The 27,906-nt window shown below is 49.9% G+C and overlaps 1 protein-coding gene across 1 annotated transcript; it reads right to left on the reverse strand.

Moving 5' to 3' along the window:
• Positions 1 to 148: 148 nt before the first annotated feature.
• On the reverse strand, positions 149 to 27,874 carry LONP1 (lon peptidase 1, mitochondrial). The gene is made up of 18 exons (XM_077331820.1): positions 27,427 to 27,874; positions 23,466 to 23,554; positions 16,819 to 16,938; positions 16,091 to 16,313; positions 15,872 to 15,933; positions 14,797 to 14,926; positions 14,615 to 14,698; positions 8,392 to 8,612; positions 6,971 to 7,109; positions 5,229 to 5,407; positions 3,556 to 3,643; positions 3,328 to 3,450; positions 2,975 to 3,091; positions 2,355 to 2,495; positions 2,099 to 2,264; positions 1,665 to 1,873; positions 1,205 to 1,369; positions 149 to 511 (listed from the first exon to the last, which is right to left on the reverse strand). Exons 1-18 carry the CDS (start codon positions 27,862 to 27,864, stop codon positions 347 to 349), a joined length of 2,859 nt encoding a protein of 952 aa, XP_077187935.1. The 5' UTR covers positions 27,865 to 27,874; the 3' UTR covers positions 149 to 346.
• Between the last annotated feature and the right edge of the window lie 32 nt (positions 27,875 to 27,906).

Consider the following 27,906-nt stretch of genomic DNA (forward strand, 5'->3'; position numbering starts at 1 on the left):
CTGCCTGGCACTACTCCAGGGAAAGTCTGTCCTTTCTTCCTAGGCAACTTCTTGACGGACTTTTGACACTGCCCGTGCCGCAAGAGTGTACTGGTGGGAGGCAGCGGAAGCAGAGACAAACCATAAAGGGAGACAAAACCCCACTCTCTAGAATGTCAGTCCCATTTTAATTGCTACTTCATAATTGAAATCATCTGGTGCAGAAAATGCTTCTTGGGGAGACGGGCACACCGAACTATGCTGAGGGAGGAATCGCCACACGGCAGCAGCCCTAGCATCCCCTCTGCCCAGTCCAGAAGGCAGGTCAGGCTGGGCCTGGTCTGAGAGAGGCTCCAAGCTTCCAGGCTCAGCCTCCTGCTGAGGTCGGCTCAGGGAAAACAATGCCAAAGATTTCACTATAGTGTTCCACAAAGTGGACTTCTAGTCCTTCGGTGATGAAATCAGCAAGGTCAGAATAATCCTTCTTGTTCTCAGAGGGGAGGATCATGCAGGAGACACCAGCTCTCTTGGCCTGGGAAAGAAAGGCACGTGTCATCTCCAGAGATAAAGGGGAAAGGATGGTTACTGCTTTAAGGGCAGTCCCAGCTCCCCCACGTGGGAATGTCTGATGGTCCAGGGCTGGGGGCTGAGTTGCAAGTGGGGGGCAAGATTTCTCTCTTCCCACTCTGGGTTAGGGGTAGGATTGCTAGTCCCCAGCAGGGGGCAGGGGATCCCTAAATTTGGAGTCCCCCCCCCCCCAGTTTCAAGGTTCTCAGAAACCGAGGAAAATCCCCCCCCTCCAAAAAAAGAAAACAGGCAAGAAGCTGGAAGTAAGCGTGACGTTGCTCTGTTGCCCAAAAGTGATATAGGCACATTGGTGGTTGAACACTGGGTTTGGGGCAAAACTATGGTAAGAAACTAATTCTACCATAGAATTTTGCCCAAAGCCCAGAATTCCGCCTGCTGACATCACCAATCTGGCCTACGTCACTTCTGGGTGACAGAGCAACACTGCATGTACTTCCGGCTTCTTTCCTCCCCCATCCTACAGACCTGGCAACCCTAGTTAAGGATAAAGTGCGCTGCGGGATCAGACCAAACCGTTCTTTGCCGGAATGTCAGTGAGCATGAGTTACTACCATGAGTCCGGGAGCTGCCAGCAGCACTTCTGCGCTTCTTTGTCAACCCCCACCCCCACCAGAGAAGGGCTACTGCTCCACCTTACCGCAATGGTCTTCTCCTTAATTCCCCCAACAGGGAGAATCTTGCCTGTCAGCGACACCTCCCCAGTCATAGCCACGTTTTGCCTGGCCGGGCAATTCATTGCCAAAGACAGCAGGGCAGTGACGATCGTGCAGCCGGCGCTGGGTCCATCTTTGGGGGTGGCGCCCTACGAGAAGAAGACAATCCAGAGGTGGGCTATTAATGGCCAGCCCAACCGTGAGTCCAGAGGAGTCCAGAGGTTGCAAAGCAGGTGCTTTATCACGAGAGCCACAATCCCCGCCCCTGGGAAAACACCATGCTTCAGGGGCCCTCCAAGGTCAGGGATGTGGACTTCTCCACAGGCCCTGTGCTACGCGGCTTCAGAGCAAAAGGCTACCAGCCCCGAGGCCAGGCAGCTCCTTCTGCCAGCCGCTTCTGTCCACCTGTGTGACCAAGTGAATGCCCAACAGAGCAACATATACCTCCGGCACGTGCAGGTGGATGTGGGAGGTCACCAGGAAGTCATTGGTTGGCTCCTTCTGCATCAGGAAGGCGCGAGCAAAGGTATATGCAATCTTGGCGCTCTCCTTCATCACGTCTCCCAGCTGCCCTGTGACCTCCAGGCTGCCTTCCTTGTTCTCCTTGTCCTTGGGCCTTCGCAGGGATGTCTCAATAAACAAGGTGGAGCCTCCTGCAAAAGAAGCAGGCAGGAGCCCAAGCTCCAGGCCAATCCAGGCATGGTGGTCCCCATGACCCAGAAAGGGACTGGCAGGGGCAGCTCCTGGATCAAGGGGTCATCCAGCCCAGAAGCCCCAAGTTCTCCTCTTCTTGTAGCCCTCACCACCCCAAAAGGCAGGCTATGCCTGAGGAGGGTCTGACCCTGGGTCCTCCATCCACTCCCAGCTGCAGCCCTCACCCATGGCTGTCCAGGCAAGGCCCATCACCACCCCCGGAGGGGTCACGTCGTACATCCGGTCCACGGTGAAGATGGGCTTCCCTACAAAGTCCTGCAAGTTCTCAGGCGTCACCTCCACATTCTCAGCTTCCCCGCTGACAATCTTGTAGGCGGACTTCCGAAGGACCTGAGCAAGAAGGGTGGGTTAAAGCAGGAGGCGGCCAAGGAGCCTCAAGGCCCTCAAGCCCCCCCCCCCTTCTGCCTGCCCCTCCCCCACCTTTTCCACTTGCTTCTGCAGGTTCCTGACCCCGCTCTCCCGGCAGTACTGCTTGATGAGGACGGTCAGCACTTCAGGGGTGATGCTGGCTTTGGTCTCATCCAGCCCACACAGGACACGCGCCTGAGGGACCAAGTACTTCTGCAGGGAGGATAGAGAAACAAGTCCCAGTCATTCAACTCCAGGCATGAGGAAGGGAGGCCGTTCTCCGGGCAGCTATTGGCCATGGCCTCTGCCTTTAGTCCCTCCCTCCCCGCCCCAGTTTCCCTCCCAGCCAAGAGGTTCCTGCATCGTCTTCCCAGGATCACTGCCACAGGCCACTCATGGTCTTTGCTCAACACTCCATGCTCAGCCACAGATTGGCAGCAGCTCTCCAAGGTCTCAGGCAAAGGGCTTCCACATCAGCCATTGCCTGGCCCATTTAACTGGAGATGCCACCACAGCCTGGGCCTGAGCCTGGGACTCCCCCCCCCCCCATATTCCAAGCTGCAGCTTTTCCATTGAGCCACAGTCGGCCTGTGTGACCCCAACTCCCTGACGGACTTTAGGCAGGTAGCTCCAAGGGATATCGGACTCCTCAGCAGCAGGGTCCCATTCTGACGAGCCTCTGCCACGCTCACCTCTGCTATGGCCAGCTTCTCTTGGGCAACATAGCCAGAGACATTGATCATTTCCATCCTGTCCCGCAGGGGCTCTGGGATTGTTTCCGTCACGTTGGCAGTACAAATGAAGAGAACCTGGGCAGGAGAATAACAGCCTAGTCCAGCAACTGGGAGCTCCCCGCGACTCATCTTTCTGGCTCCCTCCTTTCCTCTTAATGGCTGTGGTTCCCTCAAGCCAAGAAAGGTCCCTCCACCAGCATGCGCTGCTTGACAGCGTGCCCAGGCCTTGCCTTGGACCCCCTCCTTGCAGTTGTTCCCAGACACAGCAAAGCTGGAATTTGCCTCCCCACCCAGAGGAGAGGGGGTGATACCTTGGATAAGTCAACAGGGACGTCAAGGTAATGATCCAAGAAGTTGGAGTTCTGCTCTGGATCCAGCAGCTCGAGAAGCGCCGAGGAGGGGTCTCCTTGGTAGCCTCGCCCTATTTTGTCCACCTGCAGCACAGAAGCGACAGCCCCTCCTGGTGAGAGGGGCATCAGTCCACCAGGTCACTTTCCTGCCAGTGAAACCTTGGGGAGGGGGGCGCAACACACTCTTACCTCATCAATTAAGATCAGGGGGTTTTCTGTTTTCGTCTTCTTCAGGCACTGAATGATCTTCCCCGGCATGGCGCCAACATACGTCCTCCTGTTTGGCCACAGACCAGAAAGGAGAGTTAGACGCCAAGACAGCTGGCAGACTACAAAGCCATTACCAAGCCAGACATCCAAAGTCTTGCAATGCCCATCCAGCTCACTCATCAGGCAACCCAAAACAGAAAATGGAGTGATGGCAAATGCCTGTTGGGGAAGAGACACACCCTCCGTCCTGTCACCCCCCCCCCACACACACACACACACACACACACAAAGAGGCATTTCCTCCTTCTCCATATACCGCACAGGAGGGACTCACAGATTTAAAGCAACTGATCAGTTAACACGACTTTAACTGGATGACTGTCCTGGCCTAGAACCAACCAAGGGAAATAAATCGGACAGAAAAGTGGGCCTTAAACGCTGCTCTCTGATCAAGAAGGGGCAGGAAGAGAATGTGTGGGAACACCAGATGGCAAATCGGTACTCGGCCCTCCATGGCACCTATAACTGCCGACAAATCCAGCCTGTTGCTCAGTCATGCCTTGAGTGGGGCTGAAGAACAGCCATGTGAGCCGAGGCCTAGGCCTTCTCCCCCAACAGTAGCCCTCCGTTCAGGAAAAGAGTCTCTTTCACCCTCTTGTCCAGTCTCCTCCCAGCCCGGCAATCTGCAGAGATCCTGCAAAGGCAAGACTGACCCTCCCTGGGGTCAGGAGAGGCTGCAGGGGAACAGGATGGACAGCTGGACACACAACAGGAAGTGAAGTAGACCCTACTTCCTGTCCTTGCAATAATGGCAATCTTTGGAGGAAGAATCATGGGGTGGCGATGAAGAAAATGATCGCAAACTTCTAAACCAGGGGTAGTCAAACTGCGGCCCTCCAGATATCCATGGACTACAATTCCTAGGAGCCCCTGCCAGCGAATGCTGGCAGGGGCTCCTGGGAATTGTAGTCCATGGACATCTGGAGGGCTGCAGTTTGACTACCCCTGTTCTAAACGATCAGTTAGTTATTGGAAGCAGTCTGCAGTTCTATAATGGGAAGGAAGATTTCTTTCTCTTTGCACATCTGTATGAAGAAATGCTGCCTGCTTTTGCTATTTGACATATACTTACAATAAAATATAGGAGAACTGTTACCAAGCTGTGCTAAAAGCAACATGAAGATAACTGAGGAATATTTAGACTACAGTTAAGGGCCGCTTTAACTTAACCTTTCTGATAACGCAGTGCTTGGCACAGACTAGTGCCACAGGAAGAAGGGGGATGAATCATCTGAAGGCTAAGCGCTGACCTGGTGACCCTTGCCATGCCAGAAGATCAGGGCTCCAGAGCTAGCCTGGAGACTCTGGGAGGGGGTGGACCTGGAGATGGAATGAGGGAGTCGAATTACGGCATTTGTCCAAGCGATGTAGCCATCTCCGAGGTGTAAAGTTATATAATCCCACGCAGCCCTTTGCAGATCCCTTCTGGATCCTAGCCCCCCCCCCCCCCAACTCACCAGGGTCCGTTTTACTCTGCTGCAGCTAAATAAAAAACATAAATGGTTTTCCAGTCTGGTGGGTCTTTGGGTGACATTTGTCAGACAATGGTCCCTGTTAGGCCTGCAGGGGATTCAGGCATCCCAAACACTCACCTGTGTCCTTTGATTTCCGCCACGTCAGTCATCCCCCCAACGCTGAAGCGGAAATATTCGCGGTTCAAGGCTCGGGCGATGGAGCGGGCGATGCTGGTCTTGCCAACCCCCGGTGGGCCATAGAAGCAGAGGATCTTGCCTTGCGTCGACCCTCGGAGCTGGCTGACAGCTATGAATTCCTGTGAGGGACAGGCACCCAAACAGATTCAGAGATTCAGAGTACCTTTATTGGCATAACAGTTTGTGTGACTCCCGCTGAGCCCAGACCCTTGTGACTGCCACAGAGACTGTGCCCTGTATGGAATGACACAGAGCTTCTGCAAAAAGCAGTGCTAGCTTGTCCAATGAGCGGACGGGGATGCCCTGGACAGAAAGAAGCTATCAAGATTAGGGAGCCCCAAGTGCAGGCACAGAATATTCCAGAACGTGGCGACTCAGTGGTCCTGTACCTACTTCGCAGGCAAAAGGTCATGGGTTCAACCCCCGCCACCTCCAGTTAAAGGATCTGAGACAACAGGGTCTGGGGAAGCGCCTTCCTCTGGGCCAAGACTAAGGCCCTTAATCAGCCCTTCTCAACTTTTTTACCGTAGAGACACCCCTGAAACATTCTTCAGGTTTTGAGAAACTCCAGAAGTGGCACGATCGTTGGTTGGGAAGCACAGCTGTGGGCATGCCCACCCGGGGCCCTTCCCTTTCCCACCCCCTCCAGGCCCATCACTGACCATGGGGGGGGGGGGGGGCGTGACATGACCATATAGTAAATGATAAATGTTTAACAAACTTTTAAAATATATTAAAATTAACTAACTGCCACCCATTCAGAAAACCTTTTCAGGGCTGTCAAGAAACCCCAGGGTTTCGTGAAACCCTGGTTGAGAAAGCTTGCCCCCTTATTCAGCACGTAACTGACCCTCCCCTGGCATTTTTACAGGGCTGGGCCCATTCTCCCTCAATGTGAGTGACTCTTCACTCTTGGCTGCTCACACCACTTTGTGTTTCAAGACCCCAATGTAAAAAAGAAACTACTAATCCAATGACTGCGAAGAATAACTTTTGTATTCATTGTAACCCCAGGTCTAAAGATGTTTAGCGTTATATATAGCCTTTCTTGCCAGGTTATTCTCTGAGCCTGCACATTTCATCTCAACTAGAGGTATGGATGGGAACTAACCTAAAAATTCCAGTTCAGGGCGACTCCAAACCAAGCCCGAATATCCCTGAACTGAACCAGCCCTTCTCCTGGCCATGGCTTGCCATTGCATCAGCCTGGCTCCTGGCACCACAACTGCCTCAATTGCCCCCACAGTGTCAGCAGTAGGCATGTCACATTTATGGGCTAACCCAGTTTCTTTCCAGATTCCTTGGGCCGTAAGGCAGCAGGTGCCATGGTCACATGGCACACAGTCTCATTGTTGATCTGAAGATTTGTATTAAAATGCTATGTAACTGGCTTAAATGCAATGTGGCAAGAACCTGGCTATGTCTTGGAAGCATGATGGGGGACGTTTCACAAACCCTTGGGCTTGAGCCGAAAAGCAAGAAATTAGGCCAAGGACTCTTGGGGAAAATGGACACCGATGGGCAGCAGACCACTTAGCTCAGTCATGTTTTGTCTGACTGGCAGGGCCTCCGCAGGTCTCAGCCCCAAGAAGGGTCTTTCCCAGCCTGCCACCTGTTGGTTCCTTGGCCAGAGGACTGCAGGGCTCCAGGCCTGATCCAGAACCTGCCGGGCTGTTACTCACCAGCACTCGCTTTTTGACATCCTCCATCCCGTAATGATCCTCCTCCAGGACAGCCTGGGCTCTGGCCAGCTCCAAGTTCTCATCACTGCACTTGCCCCAAGGGATGGAGGTCAGCCAGTCCAGGTAATTGCGGGTGACACTAACAGAAGCACACAAAGCCCACATGGAGATATCTGACCGCTTATGGGAACAGCAAAGTCGCAAGCAGTTCTTAAGAACCTCAGAAGAACCCTGCTGATCAGACCAGGGAGGGTCCATCCAGTCCAGCATCCTGCTTCCGACAGTGGCTAGGTAGTTCTTCTGGAAGTCCAACAACGGGGCACAGAGGCCTTCCCCTGACGTAGCCCCTGGAGCTGATATTCAGAGGTTTATTGCTTTAATAAAGGGAACATAGAGCCTCTTGTGGCACAGAGTGGTAAGGCAGCCGTCTGAAAGCTCTGCCCATGAGGCTGGGAGTTCAATCCCAGCAGCCGGCTCACGGTCAACTCAGCCTTCCATCCTTCCGAGGTCGGTAAAATGAGTACCCAGCTTGCTGGGGGGTAAACGGTCATGACTGGGGAAGGCACTGGCAAACCACCCCGTATTGAGTCTGCCATGAAAACGCTAGAGGGCGTCACCCCAAGGGTCAGACATGACCCGGTGCTTGCACAGGGGATACCATTACCATTAAAGGGAACATGCAAGCTCCCTTTAGTCACCATGGCCAGCAGCCAAACAAAACAAGACCAGCCTACTCTTGGTGAAGATGAAGCCGCGCTCCGCCCGACTGCCGGGGGCTCCCTAGCCTAGCGCCCGCTGTATTAGTTGCAGTGGGCTTGATTACTAGTGTATATATATATATATATATTTCAATTGTGTTCCACCCTGTATAAAGTTAGTTTCCTCTGGGTTTACCTTTTAGATTATTGATTTTTGTTTGGATCAGGGAATTTTCTCCTTTTCATTTTGGGGAGTCTATAATGGGGACCCCTGTCATATCACCCCACAGTTATCCACGTGGGCCAGCATCCTGTTTCTGCCAGGCCTCAAAGAGGCCACAACCAATGGGTGGCTCCTGTTTTTGACTGCCAAAGATGGCCAGCCTCTATGTTCAGAAACCTTATTTAGTTATGCCAGTAAATTAGTATTTAGGCCTTACAACAGCTGCTGCTGGGTCTTCCGAAACAGCCAACTAGTCCAGCATCCTTTTCCCCACCCTAACCTATTAGATGCCTCCAAGAAACTACCGAGCAGGGCATGGGGGCCAGCCTCTCATCAGTCCAGCTGCCCCCCCCCCAATCCCCTGTGTCTACAGGATGCTGAGACTTCCTGGGTGCTTTTGGCAGAGCCCTATCCCTCTCACCTGCCCCCGGTGCTGACAAAGAAGTCTCTTGCATGCTGCTCTGAAGGAAAAGGCCCTTTTGCCCCCAAAGGAGACTCACTTGAACTCGGAGGAGTGGTTGTCCAGGAGGCCCAGTTTGTTAAGCTCCTCATCGATCACCTCCATGATGTGCTTGGGCACCACCAGCTCCTTCAGGCGCTCCCGGAACTTCTCTTCAATGGCGTCTTTGTCTTCCTTCTCCAGGCCAAGCTCCTTTTTGATGATCTTCAGCTGCTCTTGCAAGAGGTACTTGCGGTGAGTCTGCTTGATCTTCTCCTCCACCTGCAGGAGGGGCCATTTTATTTATTTATTTATTTATTTATTTATTTATTTATTGGCAGTGTTGGCGAAAGCGCTCCAGAAGCTCAGGCTCCAGCAGGCTGCCATACCCCACCTGCAGACCTGAACAAGGTTATCTCTGGGAAGGGCATCAAAGGAGCTGGGAAGGACACAACTGGGGGACTCAAATTAGACTCAAATGCTCACTGCACCATTCCTCAATGTGGCATGGGGCCAATTCTTTTGGAAACTGGAATTGCCTCATTGCCTCATTATAAAACCTTTTTATTTTTAAAGACAACAGAACTTGCCCTTAGGAGTGTGCGCTTCGGCTCGGTTCTGCTGCCTTGGGCTTTGGTGATTGCCGAGGTGGCAGAACCCAGCCAAAGTGCACATCCCTGCTTGCCCATGCCAGCTATATCACGGTTCTGCAGAAACAGGGTGTGTGTGTTTGAGGCTGAGTCAACAAATGCAACGGAATAAGAATGGGCACAGCACCGCTGACTGCTAGTCACTTAAAAAGAAATCCTAGTAGTGGGGAAAGGGAGCATGAGATGCTCAGAGGGACTCTGATAATTAGTAGGATACCATATATGCTAGTTTGTGCATGTTTAGGACAGACAGTAGCCATGTGGCCCTTTGTGAATATGGCTCATCTCATTAAATCCCAACAGAAAAACAAGGAACCTATCCAAGGCAATATTCTTGTTCTCACAATAAGATTACAACACGAAAAAAGGAAGGCTCACAATAAAATACTAACAGAAAATATTATCCATTTTAATACAATCTTTTATATACATGAAGAATAAACCATACGGTTTCTAGATAATTTCCGATTTCAATATCTTCTTCAGTTGTTGAGTCCTTATATTAATGTTTTAATAATATCAATAGGCCATCGGCTCAAAGGCATCAGGGAACGTTAGTCAAAGACCAATCCATCCTCTGCTGCCCACAGGAACTGCTCCCTGCCCTCCTCCAAGTAACAACCATTCAAATACTTCAAGAGAGCCATCCTGTCCACTCAACCTCCTCAAGGCTGAACATTCCCAAGTCCCTCAGCCTTTCCTCATAGGGCAGGCTTTCTCAACCAGGGTTTCCCAAATGGGTGGGAATTAATTAATTTTAATATATTTTTAAAATTTGTTAAGTATTTATCAGGTGACCGCAATATGGTCATGTTGATCTGCCCTGCTTCCCCGAGCAGAGCTGGGCATGGTCTTTGACTAATTGATTGATTGATATAAGCAGTATCAGTTTCTTGCCTATCCGTCTTTCAACATCCCGCTAGAATGGTAGCAACATCCACTGCAGCGGTCTCAAGTGAAAGCGAGCCACAGGCACCATGTCAATGGTGGATATCATTAGCCCATGAAGCACCACTAGGTGCATAAGGTCGACTTCCTTGCTGGCCATGATCTCCATAACCAGCTGTATCACCTTTCTCTGTTTGTCAACTGGTAGAAAACCATTGTGCTGTGTGCGCAAATCCTCACCCCCCCCCCCCAGGTGTACTAGATCTGCAGTCTGTGTCAAGTGACTCTTGTTGCTGTTGAGCAGGAAAACCGTGGGTCTGAGGGACAGAGATAGTGTGTCGTGTGGCCCCTGATCCTTGGCCCTCAGCAACAAAGCATCTGAATCAGGATAGAAGTGAATTTCTCCTTGGTGCCAATTCACTGCCAGCACCAGTATAACCTTGGTGCATAGCACAGGCAGAATGGAAATGATGTGATTTGGAAGTGCATTTCCTGGTGACAGAACCAGAGGTATTTTCCGGAGTCCAGGTGGACTGGTACGTGAAAGTACGCCTCATGAAGGTCCAGGTACGTCAACATGTCGTTCCACTGTAGAATCTGAAGAATATGTCACAGAGACTCCATCCTGACCTGCTGTCTCTTCACCCATCAGTTTAGGCCTCTGAGGTTGAGGACAGCTCGCCACTCCTGATTTATTTGGCACACAAACAGAACAACAGACTCCTGAAAATCCTTGGTGAGGGGGAACCTTATCAATAGCCCCAATATTGACCAAATGTTGAATGGCTTGGCTTAATAAAGACCTTTTTGTGCAATGTCTTTGGAGTAGGGGACTGGGCAAAATGGTTCGGGGGGCCTGTTGTAAGTTCTATCAGCCCTCCAAAATTATGCCCAGCACCCACTGGTCTGTTGCGGTGTGGCTCCAGACCAGTTTGGCTCCAGAGAGAGCCAGTTTGGTGTACTGGTTAGGAGTGCGGACTTCTAATCTGGCATGCCGGGTTCAATTCTGCGCTCCCCCACATGCAACCAGGTGGGTGACCTTGGGCTTGCCATGGCACTGATAAAACTATTCTTACCGAGCAGTGATATCAGCGCTCTCTCAGCCTCACCCACCCCACAGGGTGTCTGTTGTGGGGAGAGGAAAGGGAAGGCGACTGTAAGCCGCTTTGAGCCTCCTTCGGGTAGAGAAAAGCGGCATATAAGAACCAACTCTTCTTCTTCTTCAGTGATATCAGGGCTCTCTCAGCCTCACCCACCCCACAGGGTGTCTGTTGTGGGGAGAGGAATGGGAAGGCGACTGTAAACTGCTTTGAGCCTTCTTCGGGTAGGGAAAAGCGGCATATAAGAACCAACTCTTCTTCTTCTTCAGTGATATCAGGGCTCTCTCAGCCTCACCCACCCCACAGGGTGTCTGTTGTGGGGAGAGGAAAGGGAAGGCGACTGTAAGCTGCTTTGAGCCTCCTTCGGGTAGAGAAAAGCGGCATATAAGAACCAACTCTTCTTCTTCTTCAGTGATATCAGGGCTCTCTCAGCCTCACCCACCCCACAGGGTGTCTGTTGTGGGGAGAGGAATGGGAAGGTGACTGTAAACTGCTTTGAGCCTTCTTCGGGTAGGGAAAAGCGGCATATAAGAACCAACTCTTCTTCTTCTTCAGTGATATCAGGGCTCTCTCAGCCTCACCCACCCCACAGGGTGTCTGTTGTGGGGAGAGGAAGGGAAGGTGATTGGAAGCCGCTTTGAGCCTCCTTCGGGTAGAGAAAAGCGGCATATAAGAACCAACTCTTCTTCTTCTTCAGTGATATCAGGGCTCTCTCAGCCTCACCCACCCCACAGGGTGTCTGTTGTGGGGGGAGGAATGGGAAGGCGACTGTAAGCCGCTTTGAGCCTCCTTTGGGTAGGGAACAGCGGCATATAAGAACCAACTCTTCTTTTTCTTCTTACGGGAGAAGTGGAGCCAGCCCCCGACAAGGTAGTCAGGCAGAGTGCTTCTGGGCTTGCTGGCTCTTGTCCTGCCTGGAGGGCTGGGATTGCTGCTGTACAAACTTGGGCCTGTATTTTGCAGAGTGGAAACTTCTGAAGTCCCTCGAGTCTCTAGCCCTGCCGGAAGGGTGGTAGTTGCAAAAGGACAGCTGCTTCTGTTATCCCTGTCTCTGCTGGAGCTGGATGTGGCAGGCCTGGCCTTCTCCTTTTCTTTCGTCTCTGCGAGGACCCCGTCCAAGTTTGATTCACAGAAGAGGAGTCTGGCAGAAAAGCTTGGAAGTAGATAGCATGGTCTTTGAGATGTGATCAACCTTCCAATGTTTGAGCCAAGTGTTGCAACAGATGGTAACATTGGCTCCCTGTGCCCTTGTCCTGGGACTCACCTGCGGCAAACTCCACCACCCTCTTGATCTTCCTGAGGGACTCTTTTGTCTCTGTTTTGCTGAAACTTCGGAGACTTCATTGTGCTGTTGGTCCAGACGACAATGGCCCGAGTGATGTTGGGTAGGGCTGTAGAAGCTCTGATCGCCATGGAAGGAGCCTCATAGTTCTTCTTAAGAGTGAATTCATTTTTCTTGCCTATTGCATCCTTCAGAGGGCTATCTCCGTCTTGAGTAAGGCTCCCAAAATGGAGGGTGATCGCCAGAGCGTCAACAAGTAGAACTTTTAGATCCTCCATCGCCTCCTCTGTGAGAACGTACAGTCCCCAATGCCTGGCATAGGCCAATCAGATTTTGGGATATCGTCAGAGATAACTTGGAATGGATGGACTGTGTGGGAAGGAACAGGCCGCATGGAACCCCTGGTATCTAGATGAGATGGAGTCTTTGACTGAGGTTGTTCTTGGACCTCCATCCTGTACTTCAGGGTAGAAATTATCTTTGCCACAAGGCGTTGCAGGTATTCTGCCTGGAAGAGGCTTGTGGACGTGTCTGGGGTATCAATGGGTTTATCTCCTGAGACCTCCCACTCCTCCTTTTCTGAAAGAGCCTCAGATAGGGTAGCTGCAGAACGTGCCTCACATGGAGGGCTGACTCATGTGCACCTGTGTAGGTTTGGCTGCGTCGCCCTCCCCCCCCACCCGGATTTGTACGAGGCAGGTGTTCTCCTGCCCCCAAAAAATCACATTCTGAATCCTTCCATTCCTGTTCCTTGTAGCCCCTAGGGGGCATTCGGAATAAATGAGAACTTGCCCCATGAGTGCCCCCAGCTGACTCCCAGCCCTCCTGGGCCAAACTTTTCTCCATTCAAACAAGACCAGGAACAATTGTTCCTTGTCCCATTGTTTTGTTTTTCCAGTTGCCATAGGACTTGGTGGTGCACCCGAGCTCGCCCACCCCCTTGAGAGGAAGGGCCCATGACAGGCCTTGGCAGAGAGAAGAGGTCAGCCCCCCCCCCCCTGTCAGCACTGAGCTCAAAGCTGGAATTGTGCAAGTAGGGGGAAGAAGCCACCATGTCTGGGGATCGCATGGGCAGCACCATGTTTGGGGATCACTTGGGCGGCGCCATTTTGGAAGCCTGGGAGCCCCCTGGGCATTGGGGACTTGTTCCTGGAGCTCCAGAATACCCCTGTGGCCCTCAAGAGACGGGAGGTCCAGGGAGCCAGTCCTTGACCGCAGTTCCAACGCCTATATCTCACCTGCAGGGGTCGCCGGCTTCCAGCGGCATTTCTCAGGTGGCTCCTCACCTGAACAGCATGCGTTCCAAAGCTCTGGAGCGCTTATAGCCGTGGCTGGAGTCTTGCATCTGCTTCATTATAGGCTTCGGGGCCACTTTTCGGGAGCAAGTGCTTTTTGGCACAGCTCGACATTTCTCCTTCATGAGGGCCCCTTTGTTCTGTGCTCCAGCCTTCCATCCTACCCGGGTTGGGGAATCTGCTGCCGCCAGCCATGCCCCAACGCGAGTCCACTGGAGGAGTGGAGGCCTAGAGCTCTGGGCCACTCCTCAGGGTCTTGGACAGCCACCTCTGACCCCTCACGCTGTTTTTCTCCTGCAGCGTGGTTGGTCCTGGCTCCAGCCGCCTGCGGGTAAGTGGGAGCCATGGGGAAAAATCTCTAGCAGTTTTCTCAGAATTGTGAGGAATTGCTTGTAGCAGAAAAAATATCCTCCTTTTGAAGCTGTTTTATTTTATAAATCCAATGGACTCTATTGATCTGGAGCAGAGCTCAGGATCTCCTACCTAGGCAGTACGGCAATCTAAAACTGGAAGGTCAGGCTCTGGTCACCAGCTAAGTGGCTGCAAGACATTTCCATTACAATTGCCCTGCCTAGGCAAGCAGAGGCATGACCTAACCACTCTGGATGACTTCTGCCCCACTGTAGGAGCAGAAGAGGGAAATCGAGCAAAAGCTACCAGCCACGGTAACTTTCTTAGACAGAGCCCCCACATTCTTAGACAGTAATCCTTTGAATGCCTACTGCTTGAGTGGACAGAGGAAGGCAAACTGCAAGGGAAGCTGGCCTTTGCAGGACTTAATAGAGGACACATTGAGCTGATCCAGCCGGGCACCCCTGGGGCAGACACGCAGGCAATTGACAGGGGTTTGCTCAGTCTTTAGTCCCAGCGGGGATCCCATGGGTCAAAGCCACCTCCCACTTAGGCCCATCAGAAACAGACTCTTGTTCCGACCACAGTCCTAACCCCTACACATCTTCATTGCTCCTGGGGAGCCATCAACCCTTAGGAGGCTCCCGGGCATGAGATGCTGAGCTCCATCCCTCCAGGGCAGCAAGGGAACGGACCCTCCTCTGCTTCTGGGACTTACCTCCCGTCCAAGCCGCTGCTGGAGCTTGCTAAGTTCATACTCTTTCTTGAGCAAAGACAATGCTTTGTACAGGCGCTTGGGAATCTAGGAAAGACAAAGAACCTGTGTAGTACTCCGGCACAACAGGCAGAGGTGGCGGCAGGGGGGGAATCACGGGGTGCGGCTGACAAGCCGCTTCTCACCTGGGTTTCTTCCAGGATGTCCTGCAGTTCGTGCGACTCCGCCCCTGTCAGCGCTGCCCCCATGTCACTTAAATAGATGGGGTTATCCACTACTCTTTGCCCAGCCTGCATCATCTGCAGCACAGATTCTCTGGAAAGACCCAGCCAAAGGAAGAGGAGTCAAAGCGGTCTGGGGATCACTGCTGGCTCCTGCCCTGCCCCTCTCCTCAGCTCGCTTTCCTCCAACACAGGCACTGGAGGAAGGCACCAACATTAGCTGAGCAAAGGGGGGAGCAGGGGGGAATGCAACCTGAAACACCACAGGGTGTCTGTTGTGGGGAGAGGAAAGGGAAGGCGACTGTAAGCCGCTTTGAGCCTCCTTTGGGTAGGGAAAAGCGGCATATAAGAACCAACTCTTCTTCTTCTTCAAGGACAAGAAAGTGAAATTATAACAGACTAGAATTAAAGCCCATTGTAGCTGATACATCGTAGCTGATTACATGGCAACCAATTCCTCCCAGTTCTGTGTTCAACCTCATTTCCCTTCTTGTGTGAATTAGGCCACAGACACCGAAATGTCCCCCTGCACTAATCTACATGGGGTATTTACAGTACACAGTAGCCTGCTCCTTCTGTCTCCATTTTTTTAACTGTTGATAAGCAGTTTAAAATCACCTTCCCTTCCTCTCCCCACACCCTGTGAGGGAGACCCTCCCTGTGAGGGAGGCAGCAATGGAGGGCAGCGAGCGCAGGGGCCCACCAAATCAGGTTGTGGCCAGCTCTGGCCGCATTCTGATTGGCCCATATTCAAGGCCGGACACACTCCTCCTACAGGGGCATTTCGCAAATATATAGAGGAACCATGGATGGATAAGGATGATGAAGAGAGGGCTGAACGGCTTACCTCCTATTTCTCCTCAGTCTTCTCTGGTGAGGGAAATAGTACTTAGTGTGGCAAAAACGTAACACTACACAGGGGACGGGAATGGTGGCCTAGGATCACTGTGGGGGCAGTCCATAAACACCTCGCTTCTTTCAATGAAACAAAGTCTTCAACAAATGAAACACGCTTTCAACAAATTGAAGGGCAACAGACCTGTATAGAGGATTCAAGGCAATGATGTCTCGGATGGTCTTGACGATTTCCGCCGTGAGCGCCTGTGAATACACACCGGGGGCACAGTCAGGGCCCGGAGGGATCTTGGCCCTGCCTCCCCTGGTGCCGGCTGCAAACCTTCCTGAGGTCTCCACCCACAAGGCCAAGCCGTGGAGGCCCCAGGGCTGCTGGATACCCTGCCCAGGTCCCCCCACTCACTTTGACCTCTTCCGTCATCTGGAAATCCTCGTGGGCCACATTGTCCACTTCGACCATGAGGACCTCACTTGACGTGGCCTCCGTGGGCTCCAGAGCTGGCTCCAGGGTCTCTGGCTGCTCCCTGGCCTCCCGCTTGGAATGCTTGTGCTTCCTGCGGGGTTTCTGTCTAGCCTCAGTCTCAGTCTCCTCTGGGTCAACTTCCAGCTTTCTGTTTATGCGAATTCTGCAGCCCAGGAGAGGAGAGAGGAAAAAGGCTCAGGAAGGAGGGCTGCTGATGCCTTGGAAGGTTCAGGCATGGTCCTGGGCTGAGTGGACCTTTCAGTGGCATGGGAGGGCATCTTGTAGCATTCTCAAATGCAACACCCAGAAGGACAACATTCCCTTCCCACTTTGGTCTTGCTTTACCCACCCCTGGACATTCTGACCAAGTCAAGAGCATCCCTTACTTCATATGTCCAGACCTGCAGGGATGCATACACACCACAATGACATTAAAGGCCACAATGGCTCTGCCTCAACATCCAGGTACACCAGGAAGCAGCCTGAACCACAGGGTTTGCATATCCAGCTGCACTTTAGGTCCTTGGCTGATTTCAGAACTGCTGGGAAGACCTGGGCAGAGAGCAGGAGGCCTGCCCTATTCAGGTAATACCCTTTCCAACTTGCCTTCCCTCAAGGGACATGCACTGCCAATAGGCTGCCAACAGGCCATCGACTGTGGGGCTTACCTCCGGTGTCCCATTACAATCATCCGCAGCCTGTCCCCCAAGTCCTGCATTTCATGGATCTGGACAAAAGTCCCCATCTGGTAGATTTCATCCAGGCTCTCCACTGCATCTGACTCATTGCTGGAAACAGAGAATCAGAACAGGGCTGAGGGTGTAAAGCAGAACTCAAGGGCCTGCTCACATGTGCTCTTCTTTGACAAGCACAGAACCTGCAGTTAGAATTACTAGTCACCCTTTCATTTCCAGGGGCACCACACTCTCAGCTGGCTTTGCATCCCAACCATGGGAAACTGAATGACACCAAGCAACAACCACCTCAGGGAGGTGGCTCTTGCCTTCTGATCTTTAGAAGGCAATTTTACTTAGGACTGCACGACTAATTTTTTTATTTATTGGCAGTTCTAACTAGAGGTTATATATTACTAGGGACAAAGCCTAATAATTCAGGAATACAACGGGCGCTAGATTGATGGTGGTGTGTGGAAGAACTCTGCAGATGGCCTCTCCCTCCCTCCCTGAAAAGGCTGCAGGCTGGAGGCCCCCAGGCAGGGAACTCACCAGCAGGGGCAGCTCACACACAGCAGGGATCTGCAGCCCCTGAGCCTCAGAGGGAAGTGGAAGGAGGAGGGGATGGTCAGAGGTGGGGGACGGAAGGCTGGCCTCTGGACAGACAGCCAAACCGGTTGGAGGAGGAGGCACTCAGGGGCGGGACAGCCGCCCTGAGTGGGTGTTAAGCGCTGAGTGGCACTTAAGCCATGAGACATGCTCCTCCCCCTATGCCTTGCCAGAAATATTAAGTGGAACAGATGATATTTTGTGTTTTTATAATTGTTGTTTTATTTATTGAGAGATTTTTATACTGCCCCTCTCAAACTTTGCTGTCTAGAAGCAGTGTACAAGTAAAAATACACAATAAAACAGGTAAAAACATTTAAAAAATGGATAACAATAAAATCACAGCAAATGGATGTAAGCATCAGCATAAAGTGCTGTGGTGAATAAAGTGACTTCCAGGAGCAGATCCAAGGACAAAATAAAAGATAGGCCAAGGGAGGGATGTCTTGAGTTCCGCAAGGCAGAAAGGTAGTTAACAAATATCAACAAACTAGGAGGAAAGCCCATTGTAAAAATGGGCCTTGGAAAGGGCTCCCGTGGGCTCCGCTGCCAGCTTGACAGCCATACAAGGGGCCATGGAAAGGCCCCCTCCTGGCAAGCCAGTGTCCCCGGGACGAGCCGCTTGGCCCGTGAAGGCCTGTCACCACATCTGCGACGTGGCGAGAGGCCTTCACAGGGCAAGCAGCTAGGGAAAGCCCCCCCCCCACACACACACTCTCCCCAGCACTCTCAGACACAGGAACCCGAGAGGCTTGGATGCGCCCTCCTCGCCGGCCAGAAAGCTTCTGGTGGCGAGGCTGGGCGAGCGGCTTTACTGGCTGTGTCTGGACTGGCCTGCTGGAGCAGAAACACTGGCCAGACAGCAGGTTACTGTCCCAGACAGCAGACAGACAGCAATGCCCAGATAGCCGTTTCACAAATATACAGAGGAACGGTGGTAAGGATAGCTTCACATTTTAGAAAAACACAGATGTGAGGCAGAATATTTACATTAGATTTTCAGGTGACTATTCCACAGAACATTTCCCCCTTCTAAGAACTGCTTCTACATAAAAGCAGCAACAATTAGTGGATGCCACTGCTGCTACTGTATTTACCAAGCACGGGCATTTCAACAAGGACCTTCAAGTTTCTCAAGTGAGATGCAAGCCTGGGAGAGAGCAGGCGGGAGAGTACTATTGTGACAGATTCCGCTGAAGATAGCTGAAAGCGTCCTTGCAAGCCATAATGCAAGCAAATCTCCAGGAAGCCCAGATACAATAGATCTCCAAACACTTTAGCCTTGAGGTATCTAGTAGAGAAATCTGGTTTATGACAACAGATATGAGAAATGTTTTTACTGGAGGACAAAGCAGCAACAGCAAAATAAGCCAGAGGCCTGGTCAAGGACAGAAAAAAGAAGATAATCCAAAGATACAATTTACTGGTTATTGACCACATCATTATACACCAGACAACTGTAGACCTGAGCAGAGGGCTGGACTAGATGGTCTGTATGGCCCCTTCCAACTCCATGATTCTAAGTGCTGCTGCTTTACATTTTTAAATTAATTAATGGTTAACAACATACACATATACAGCCTAACATTCTAGTATCTCCACACAGAAAGTGTAAAATGCTCAAGTATTCAAAAATACATGTATTTATTACAACGTAACTAAAAACAATTTTAGGCCTAAATAGCAGCCTCAAAAACAAAGATAATTAAATAAAAACCTATTAAAAACCATATGATCCTGATCAAATGTAGAGGTCTCTTGACAAGTAACCTAATTGAATATACAATCTGCCATAGAGGAATATACAACAAACCTTCCTTTCAAGGTTCAGACAAAATAAAATTGACAGGGTGCAGAGGAAAGCACCCCCTTCAAGGATCGCTGCCTTGTTGTGGCAAGGGGGCTTGCGTAGTTCAGTGAAGCCATGAGCTATGCCGTGCAGGGCCACCCAAGATGGACAGGTCATAGCTGAGAGCTCTGACAAAAGGTGATCCACTGGAGAAGGAAATGGCAAACCACTCCAGTATCTTTGCCATGAAAACTCTATGGACAGTTCCAAAAGGCAAAACAATATGACGCCGGAAGATGATCCCCTCAGGTCGGAAGGTGTCCAATATGCTACTGGGGATGAGCAGACGGCTAGTACGAGTAGCGCCAGAATGAATGAAGCGACTGGGCCAAAGCCGAAAGGACGCTCAGCTGTGGAAGTAACTGGTGGCGAAAAGACAGTCCGATGCTGTAAAGATTTTTATTCCATAGGAACCTGGAATGTCAGATCCATGAATCAAGGCAAGCTGGATGTGGTTAAACAAGAAATGACAAGACTGAACATCGACATTTTAGGAATCAGTGAACTAAAATGGACAAGAATGGGTGAATTTAATTCAGATGACCATCAGGTATACTACTGTGGACAAGAATCTCGCAGAAGAAATGGAGTAGCCTTCATAATCAATAAGAAAGTAGGAAAAGCAGTCTTGGGATACAATCCCCAAAATGACAGAATGATCTCAGTTCGAATCCAAGGCAAACCATTCAACATCACAGTGATCCAGGTCTATGCCCCAACCACTGCTGCTGAAGAGGATGAAGTTGATCAGTTCTATGAAGCCCTACAACACCTTATAGAAGCAACGCCAAAAAATGATGTGCTTATCATCATGGGGGATTGGAATGCTAAAGTAGGAAGCCAAAAGATAACCGGGATAACAGGCAAGTTTGGCCTTGGAGTACAAAATGAAGCAGGTCACAGGCTGGTAGAATTTTGTCAAGAGAATACAATGGTCATAGCAAACACTCTTTTCCAACAACCCAAGAGACGACTCTACACATGGACATCACCAGACGGTCAACACAGAAATCAGATTGACTGTGTGCTCTGCAGCCAAAGATGGAAAAGTTCTATACAGTCAATAAAAACCAGTAAAAATAAAAACAAGAGCAGGAGCTGATTGTGGTTCAGATCATGAGCTTCTTGTTGCAAAATTTAGGCTTAAATTGAAGAAAGTAAGGAAAAGCACTAGGCTACTCAGGTATGAACTAAATCATATCCCCGACGAATACACAGTAGAGGTGACAAATAGATTTAAGGAATTAGATCTGATAGACAGAGTGCCTGAAGAACTATGGACAGAGGTTCGCGACATTGTACAAGAAGTAGCAACTAAAACCATCCCAAAGAAAAAGAAATGCAAGAAATCAAAATAGCTGTCTGAGGAAGCTTTACAAATAGCTAAGGAGAGAAGGGAAGTGAAAGGCAAGGGAGAAAGAGAAAGATACACCCAATTGAATGCAGAATTCCAGAGAAAAGCTAGAAGAGATAAAATAAGAATGCCTTCTTAAATGAACAGTGCAAACAAATAGAAGAAAACAATAGAATGGGGAGGACCAGAGATCATTTCAAGAATATTGGAGATATGAAGAGAACGTTTCATGCAAAGATGGGTATGATAAGGGACCAAAATGGTAGGGACCTCACAGAAGCAGAAGAGATTAAACAAAGGTGGCAAAATTATACAGAAGGACTATACAAGAGCGAGCTTAACATCCCTAATGACCACAATGGGGTAGTTACTGACCTGGAGCCAGGCATCCTAGATTGTGAAGTCAAATGGGCCTTAGGAAGTCTGAGCAACAATAAAGCTAGTGGTGGTGACAGCATTCCAGTTGAACTATTCAAAATCTTAAAGGACGATGCAGTAAAAGTGCTACACTCAATATGCCAGCAAATTTGGAAAACTCAAGAATGGCCACAGGATTGGAAAAGGTCAGTTTACATTCCAATCCCAAAGAAGGGCAATGCCAAAGAATGTTCAAACTACCGCACCATTGCACTCATTTCTCATGCTAGCAAAGTTATGCTCAAAATCCTACAAGCTAGGCTCCAGCAATATGTGGACTGAGAACATCCAGAAGTACAGGCAGGATTTCGAAGAGGTAGAGGAACTAGAGATCAAATTGCCAACATACGCTGGATCATGGAGAAAGCTAGGGAGTTCCAGAAGAACGTCTACTTCTGCTTCATTGACTATGCTAAAGCCTTTGATTGTGTGGAGCACAACAAATTGTGGCAAGTTCTTAAAGAGATGGGAATACCAGAGCATCTTATTTGTCTCTTGAGAAATTTATATGCAGGTCAAGAAGCAACAGTGAGAACTGAACATGGAATCACTGATTGGTTCAAAATTGAGAAAGGAGTTCGGCAATGCTGTATACTGTCGCCTTGCCTATTTAACTTGTATGCGGAGCACATCATGAGAAAGGCGGGATTAGAGGAGTCACAAATTGGTATCAAGATTGCAGGGAGAAATATCAACAACCTCAGATATGCAGATGATACCACTCTAATGGCAGAAAGTGAAGAGGAACTAAAGAGCCTGTTGATGCGGGTGAAGGAGGAGAGTGCAAAAGTTGGCTTGAAACTCAACATCAAGAAAACAAAGATCATGGCATCTGGCCCTCTCAATTCCTGGCAAATAGATGGGGAAGAAATGGAGGTAGTGACAGATTTTATTTTCCTGGGCTCCAAGATTACTGCAGATGGGGAGTGCAGCAAAGAAATTAAAAGACGCTTGCTCCTGGGGAGGAAAGCTATGGCAAATCTAGACAGCATCCTAAAAAGCAGAGACATCACCCTGCCAACAAAAGTGCGTTTATAGTCAAGGCTATGGTATTCCCAGTTGCAATGTATGGCTGCAAAAGTTGGACCATAAGGAAGGCTGAGCGTCAAAGAATTGAGGCTTTTGAACTCTGGTGCTGGAGAAGACTCTTGCGAGTCCTTTGGACTGCAAGGCGAACAAACCGGTCAGTCCTAGAGGAGATCAGCCCTGACTGCTCTTTAGAAGGCCAGATCCTGAAGATGAAACTCCAATACTTTGGCCACCTGATGAGAAGGAAGGACTCCCTGGAGAAGAGCCTAATGCTGGGAGCGATCGAGGGCAAAAGAAGAAGGGGACGACAGAGAATGAGGTGGCTGGATGGAGTCACTGAAGCAGTAGGTGCAAACTTAAATGGACTCCGGGGAATGGTAGAGGACAGGAAGGCCTGGAGGATCATTGTCCGTGGGGTCGCAATGGGTCGGACACGAGTTCGCACATAACAACAACAACAAGAGGAAAGCAATGAGGATGATCCGGGCCTGGACACCAAACCTTATGAGGAACAGCTGAGAAACTTGTTCAGCCTGGAGAAGAGGAGGCTGACAGGGGACATGATTGCTCTCTTTAAGTATTTGAAAGGTTGGAGGAGGGCAGGGAGAAGTTCTTGTTGGCAGCAGAGGACAGAACTTGTAGTAATGGTTCCAAATTACATGTAGAACAGTACTGGCTAGACACCAAGAAAATTTTTTCACAGAGTAGTCCAACAGTAGAATCAGTTGCCTAAGGAGATGACTAGTTCCCCATCACTGACAGTAAGCAGTGGCTGGATGAATACTTATCCTGGATGCTACAGGCTGACTCTGCATTGAGCAGGTGATAGGACCAGATTGCCTACTTGGCCCCTTTACACTCAAGGGTTCTCTGAGTCTAGTTCAGCAGTGGAATGGACAGCCTAAGGAAGGGGGGAGCTCCAACTCACTGGCAGTCTTCAAGCAGCGGCTGGACAGAGACTTCTCCAGGCTGATCCTGCATTGAGCAGGGGCGGGACTAGATGGCCTGTGTGGCCCCTTTTTACTCTAGATTTCTAATTCTCAAATATAGTATGGCGACATTAGCGTGTATTGATATGCATTGTATATTCAACCAAGACAACTGGTTACTTGTAGAGAGGCCTCTGCATTTTTATCTCTGACTGGAGAAAGGCTACCTCTCTGCAGTGTTTGGGCCACTGGAAAATCCTGCAGTTCAGTTTTTTCTGGAAAACCCACATCATTGCAGGGAGGTATTTCAGAGCATCTCCACAGAACAGGCTGACTTTTGAGATTAAGAAAAGCAGAGTCCCCCAGCCCCATTCCATAGTAGGAGGGACTCCATGCCAATCAGCAGAACAGATAACCACAGGCACCAATAAGCCTCCCAAATGTTGCTACTCACTTATCATCCTTCTTGAGAAAGACTCCTGCATAAGGCTGGGCCAGGCGGACCTTCCTCCTCAGCAGCTCCACCAGCTTCTTGTTTTTCACCTAAATATGAAGGCAGCATTGTGAGACAGACTGAAGTACTTGGGGGGGGGGGGGCAGGTCTCCTGAAGCGTTTCTAAAAATTTTTAAATATATTTTTTATTTTTATATCGAAAAGAACAAGAAAAATATCTTAGATTACAATATCACCCCTCCCTCTACCACACAAAGTACCCATTTGCTTGAAGTTTCACATTGCTGAATACTATAGATCAGGGGTAGTCAACCTGTGGTCCTCCAGATGTTCATGAACTACAATTCCCATGAGCCCCTGCCAGCAAACACTGGTAGGGGCTCATGGGAATTGTAGTCCATGGACATCTGGAGGACCACAGGTTGACTACCCCTGCTGTAGATGTCTGTTGCCTGTAAATATCACAATATATTTTAAGAACTTAACATTGTTTCTTATAAAACAACATTAATTTTAACCCAGTACTTATTTAAATAAATTAAAAAAGGAAAAACCCACTTTATCAAGACATTTGCAGCTACTTTAGCCCAATATTTAAAAAAGGGGGGGAGGAGAAACCCACTTCATTTGCAGCTCTTAAATTCTTCAATTCAAATTGTTTTAAAATCTTTGCAATTACTTTAAGTATTAACGCCATCTGTATAAAAGTATACAGAAACAGAAATAGAATATAAAAAAAATGTCAACCCCCCTTGCCTCCCCCCCTAATCTTCTTAAGGAGGTCTCAATTCGAGGCTTAGGAAATGAAGTTGTGCTCCTTTCCACAGAGTATCCGCCAATGAATTTTGAAACAGCTGCACCTTCTGGTCTCCAATCTGGGGTGTGTTAGGACCATTTCTTTTCTTGGGAAGCTCTTTTAGAATAATTACTTTCAGGACAAACCAATGTGTCTTTTGCCTGGTTCTTTTGTGCTTATGCTTTGAAATATGTATTTTCAGTAAAAGTAACCTCATATGGGGGAACTTGATCAGTAATAATAAGTTCTTGTTGCATGTCTTGCTTTCCAAAGGACACTGACATCCCCCATTCCATATTCTCTTCCGCTGAAGATTCCCAGTCTTGTAATTCTTCACTCTTGCTATTTTTTTGTTCCAGTCTGTAAGCGCTCCGCAGGAGTGATGCAAAGTTAGAGTGTGATCACCCTGTTATATATGGAACTGCCATATTTGATGCCACACACCTCCACACACCTCCAATTACAGCTGCTACAGACATGGCAGAACTGTTATTTTCACATCTTACCTGAAAACGTCAAGCTAACCACAGCTAGCTGGCCATTGCTTGTCACAGGATGCTAAACAAGATGGACCTTGTGTGCTGTAATCTGGCATTTGTACAATTCTTATACCAAGAGTGTCTCTCCTTCCCCAAGATTTCCACTTGGCAAGGCTAAACTGCATTGAAGACTTTGTCTTAAAAAGGTCCTGCAAACAGATCCGAAGCATCACTCCCCCCATCCCCTGTGAATAAGGAAGGCTCCTATCATCACACTAGATCTTCAGGGAATAAAGTTACTCCACACTAACTCATTATCGGCTTCTGCCACCTTCCTCTCTTCCCATAAGCCTGGCCTGTCACACAGCAGAAGCAGCAGCCTTGACATGCTCCTGGGGTTATCAGTGCACTTGAGGGAAGCCTTGGAGCCTTTCAAAGTATGACTGCACAAGGCAAACTGCACAAGGACCCGGAGACCCATAACCTCCAACTTCACCAAGGCCACAGCACCACACTTCCCAGGGGACTAAAGAGGAGTTGTCCCTCCAACAACCGTACTTATTTAGCTTTTTAACAAGTTTCCTGAAATGGGCTCAAAAGTTGATGAAATACCATCAAATGACTAGTATGTCACATCCTCAAGTCCCAGAACCATCTCTAGGCCATTAGAACCATCTAGGCCAACACAAACAAAACCCAAAATTCAGTTAGGGTTTGAATTAAACCATAATACTCTGCAAGGAGCTAAGAGCAAGAGCTAAAGGACTCTTGGCTGTTGGCTTTTCGCCTGAGGATCAAGCCGACGGTTTCAGTGAAGTGTAGGACTGTTTGTGGAGCAGTTCATATGGTGGCATGAAGAATGAAGAAGGTTGCATAGTGACATGCACCATCTGCGGAATGTTTGTCTTTTTACCTCAGGGGGACTATTTTTACAAATGCAGCAAGTGCAAATTAGTGGCTCTGCATTTAGGTAGGGGAAAAAAAGTTCTGCATTTATGTAGGAAAAACCAAATACACCAATATAGGATGGGTGAAACTTGTCTTAGCAGTAGCATGTGCAAAAAGGATCTAGGAGTCTTAGTAGACCATACATTGAACATGAGCCAGCAGTGTGACTCAGTGGCTAAAAAGGCAAATGGGATTTTGGGCTGTATCAAATGGAGTATCGTGTCCAGATCACGGGAAGTGATGATACTGCTTTATGCTGCTCTGGTTCAGCCTCGCTTGGAGTACTTTGTTCAGTTTTGGGCACCCCAATTGAAGAGGGATATTGACAAACTGGAACGTGTCCAGAGGAGGGCAACAAAGATGGTGAGGGGTCTGGAGACCAAGACATATGAAGAAAGGTTGGGGGAGCTTGGTCTGTTCCGCCTACAGAGGAGACGACTGAGAGGGGATCTGATAACCATCTTCAAGTATTTTAAAGAGTGCCCTATAGAGGATGGAGCAAAATTGTTCTCTCTTGCCCCAGAGGGACAGACCAGAACAAATGGGATGAAATTAATTCAAAAGAAATTCCATCTAAACATCCGGAAGAAGTTCCTGACAGTTAGAGTGGTTCCTCAGTGGAACAAGCTTTCTTGGGAGGTGGTGGGTTCTCCATCTTTGGACATTTTTAAACAGAAGCTAAATAGCCATCTGATGAAGAGGCTGATTCTGTGAAGGCAAAGGGGTGGCAGGTTACAGTAGAGGTGAGTGTCCTGCATAGTGCAGGGGGTTGGACTAGATGACCCATGAGGTCCCTTCCAACTCTATGATTCTATGATTCCACTTCCACAAAAATAACTATCAAAAAGGAGTCCTGGAAACAACAAAACAATTCACCAAATCTTCCACCACTTGAAGCTGCACTAGACTTTCAGAGTGAAAAACAGGAGAGAAGATTTTTGCCCTTCAAAAAAAGTCCGGTTTCACTCTCAGCACACAATTCCTGAAGCTATATCAAGCTAAAGTGAGATGTATAGTCAGTGGACAACTGCCGAGGATCTAGGGCAGGGGTAGTCAAACTGCGGCCCTCCAGATGTCCATGGACTACAATTCCCAGGAGCCCCGCTGGCAGGGGGCTCCTGGGAATTGTAGTCCATGGACATCTGGAGGGCCGCAGTTTGACTACCCCTGATCTAGGGGAACCTCTAGGTTGGCCTTAAAGCAGAAGAACTGGCAGCATCAAGACTCAACAAGACTCAAAGAACATTTCCCAGCCAAGAGTTCAGCATTCATCATAACAGGTAGCTGTGCTTCTAATCAGACTGTTATCCTCTAGTTTCTCAGCAAAATAATTACTTTGGATCCCATCTCTATTTTAAATATCATTTTTGTTTTCCCCACCAAATATAAAAGCATAAAAGCCTCTTCCTTGCACAGAATCAAACTTTTGGACCATCGATCTGAATGGAGGCGGAAAACGGAAGATGCTTTGGAGGCAGCTCAATAGAGAGGTTAAGAGTGGCGGTTTCCAAACCAGGTGTGATTCCCCCCTCCTCCCCATAATCCAGGTGTGATTCCCCCCTCCTCCCCAAAGTCCTGACCGAGCATTTCTTTCAGAGCTCTCTCTCTCACAGGGCGCCTGTTGTGGGGGAGAGGAAGGGAAGGGCGATTGGTAAGCCGCTTTGAGACTCCTTTGGGTAGGGGAAAGAGGGGAATAAAACCCGGCTCTTCTCCCTCCTTGCGACCCCTCGTGCCTCACCTCAATGATCTTGATGAAGCGTGGGAAGACAGGGTTGCGGGTCACGGCGACCAGGGGCACGTGCGGTACGTGCTCGGGGACCATGAGCGGGGCCAGCGCCGTCACCACGGGAGGGCCGCCCGAGCCATCGCCGGGGATGCCGCCGCCGCCGCCGCCGCCGCCGCCTTCCTCTCCGCCCGCTCCGCCCTCCTCGCCGCCCTCCAGGCCGTCCCGGCTGCCGTTGCCGCTGCCGGGCCCTCCCCGGACCAGGAGCTGGAGGCCCCGCTGGGGGACTGCCCAGGTCCCCGAGGGCTGCCCGGCCGCAGCGAGGGCGAAGGGCGGCGGTTTCCTGGGCCCGGGCAGGCCGGACAGCCGCCCCCGCCGCCACACGCGGCCCAGCAGCGCCGGCGGAGGCCGCCCGCAACGCCACAGCAACCGCCGCGCCGCCGCCGCCGCCATCTTTCGGGCGCCCAGCGATGATGTCATAACAGCGCGACCGCG

Source organism: Paroedura picta, chromosome 4, assembly GCF_049243985.1.
Source record: "Paroedura picta isolate Pp20150507F chromosome 4, Ppicta_v3.0, whole genome shotgun sequence".
In the NCBI taxonomy this organism is placed as follows: Eukaryota; Metazoa; Chordata; class Lepidosauria; order Squamata; family Gekkonidae; genus Paroedura; species Paroedura picta.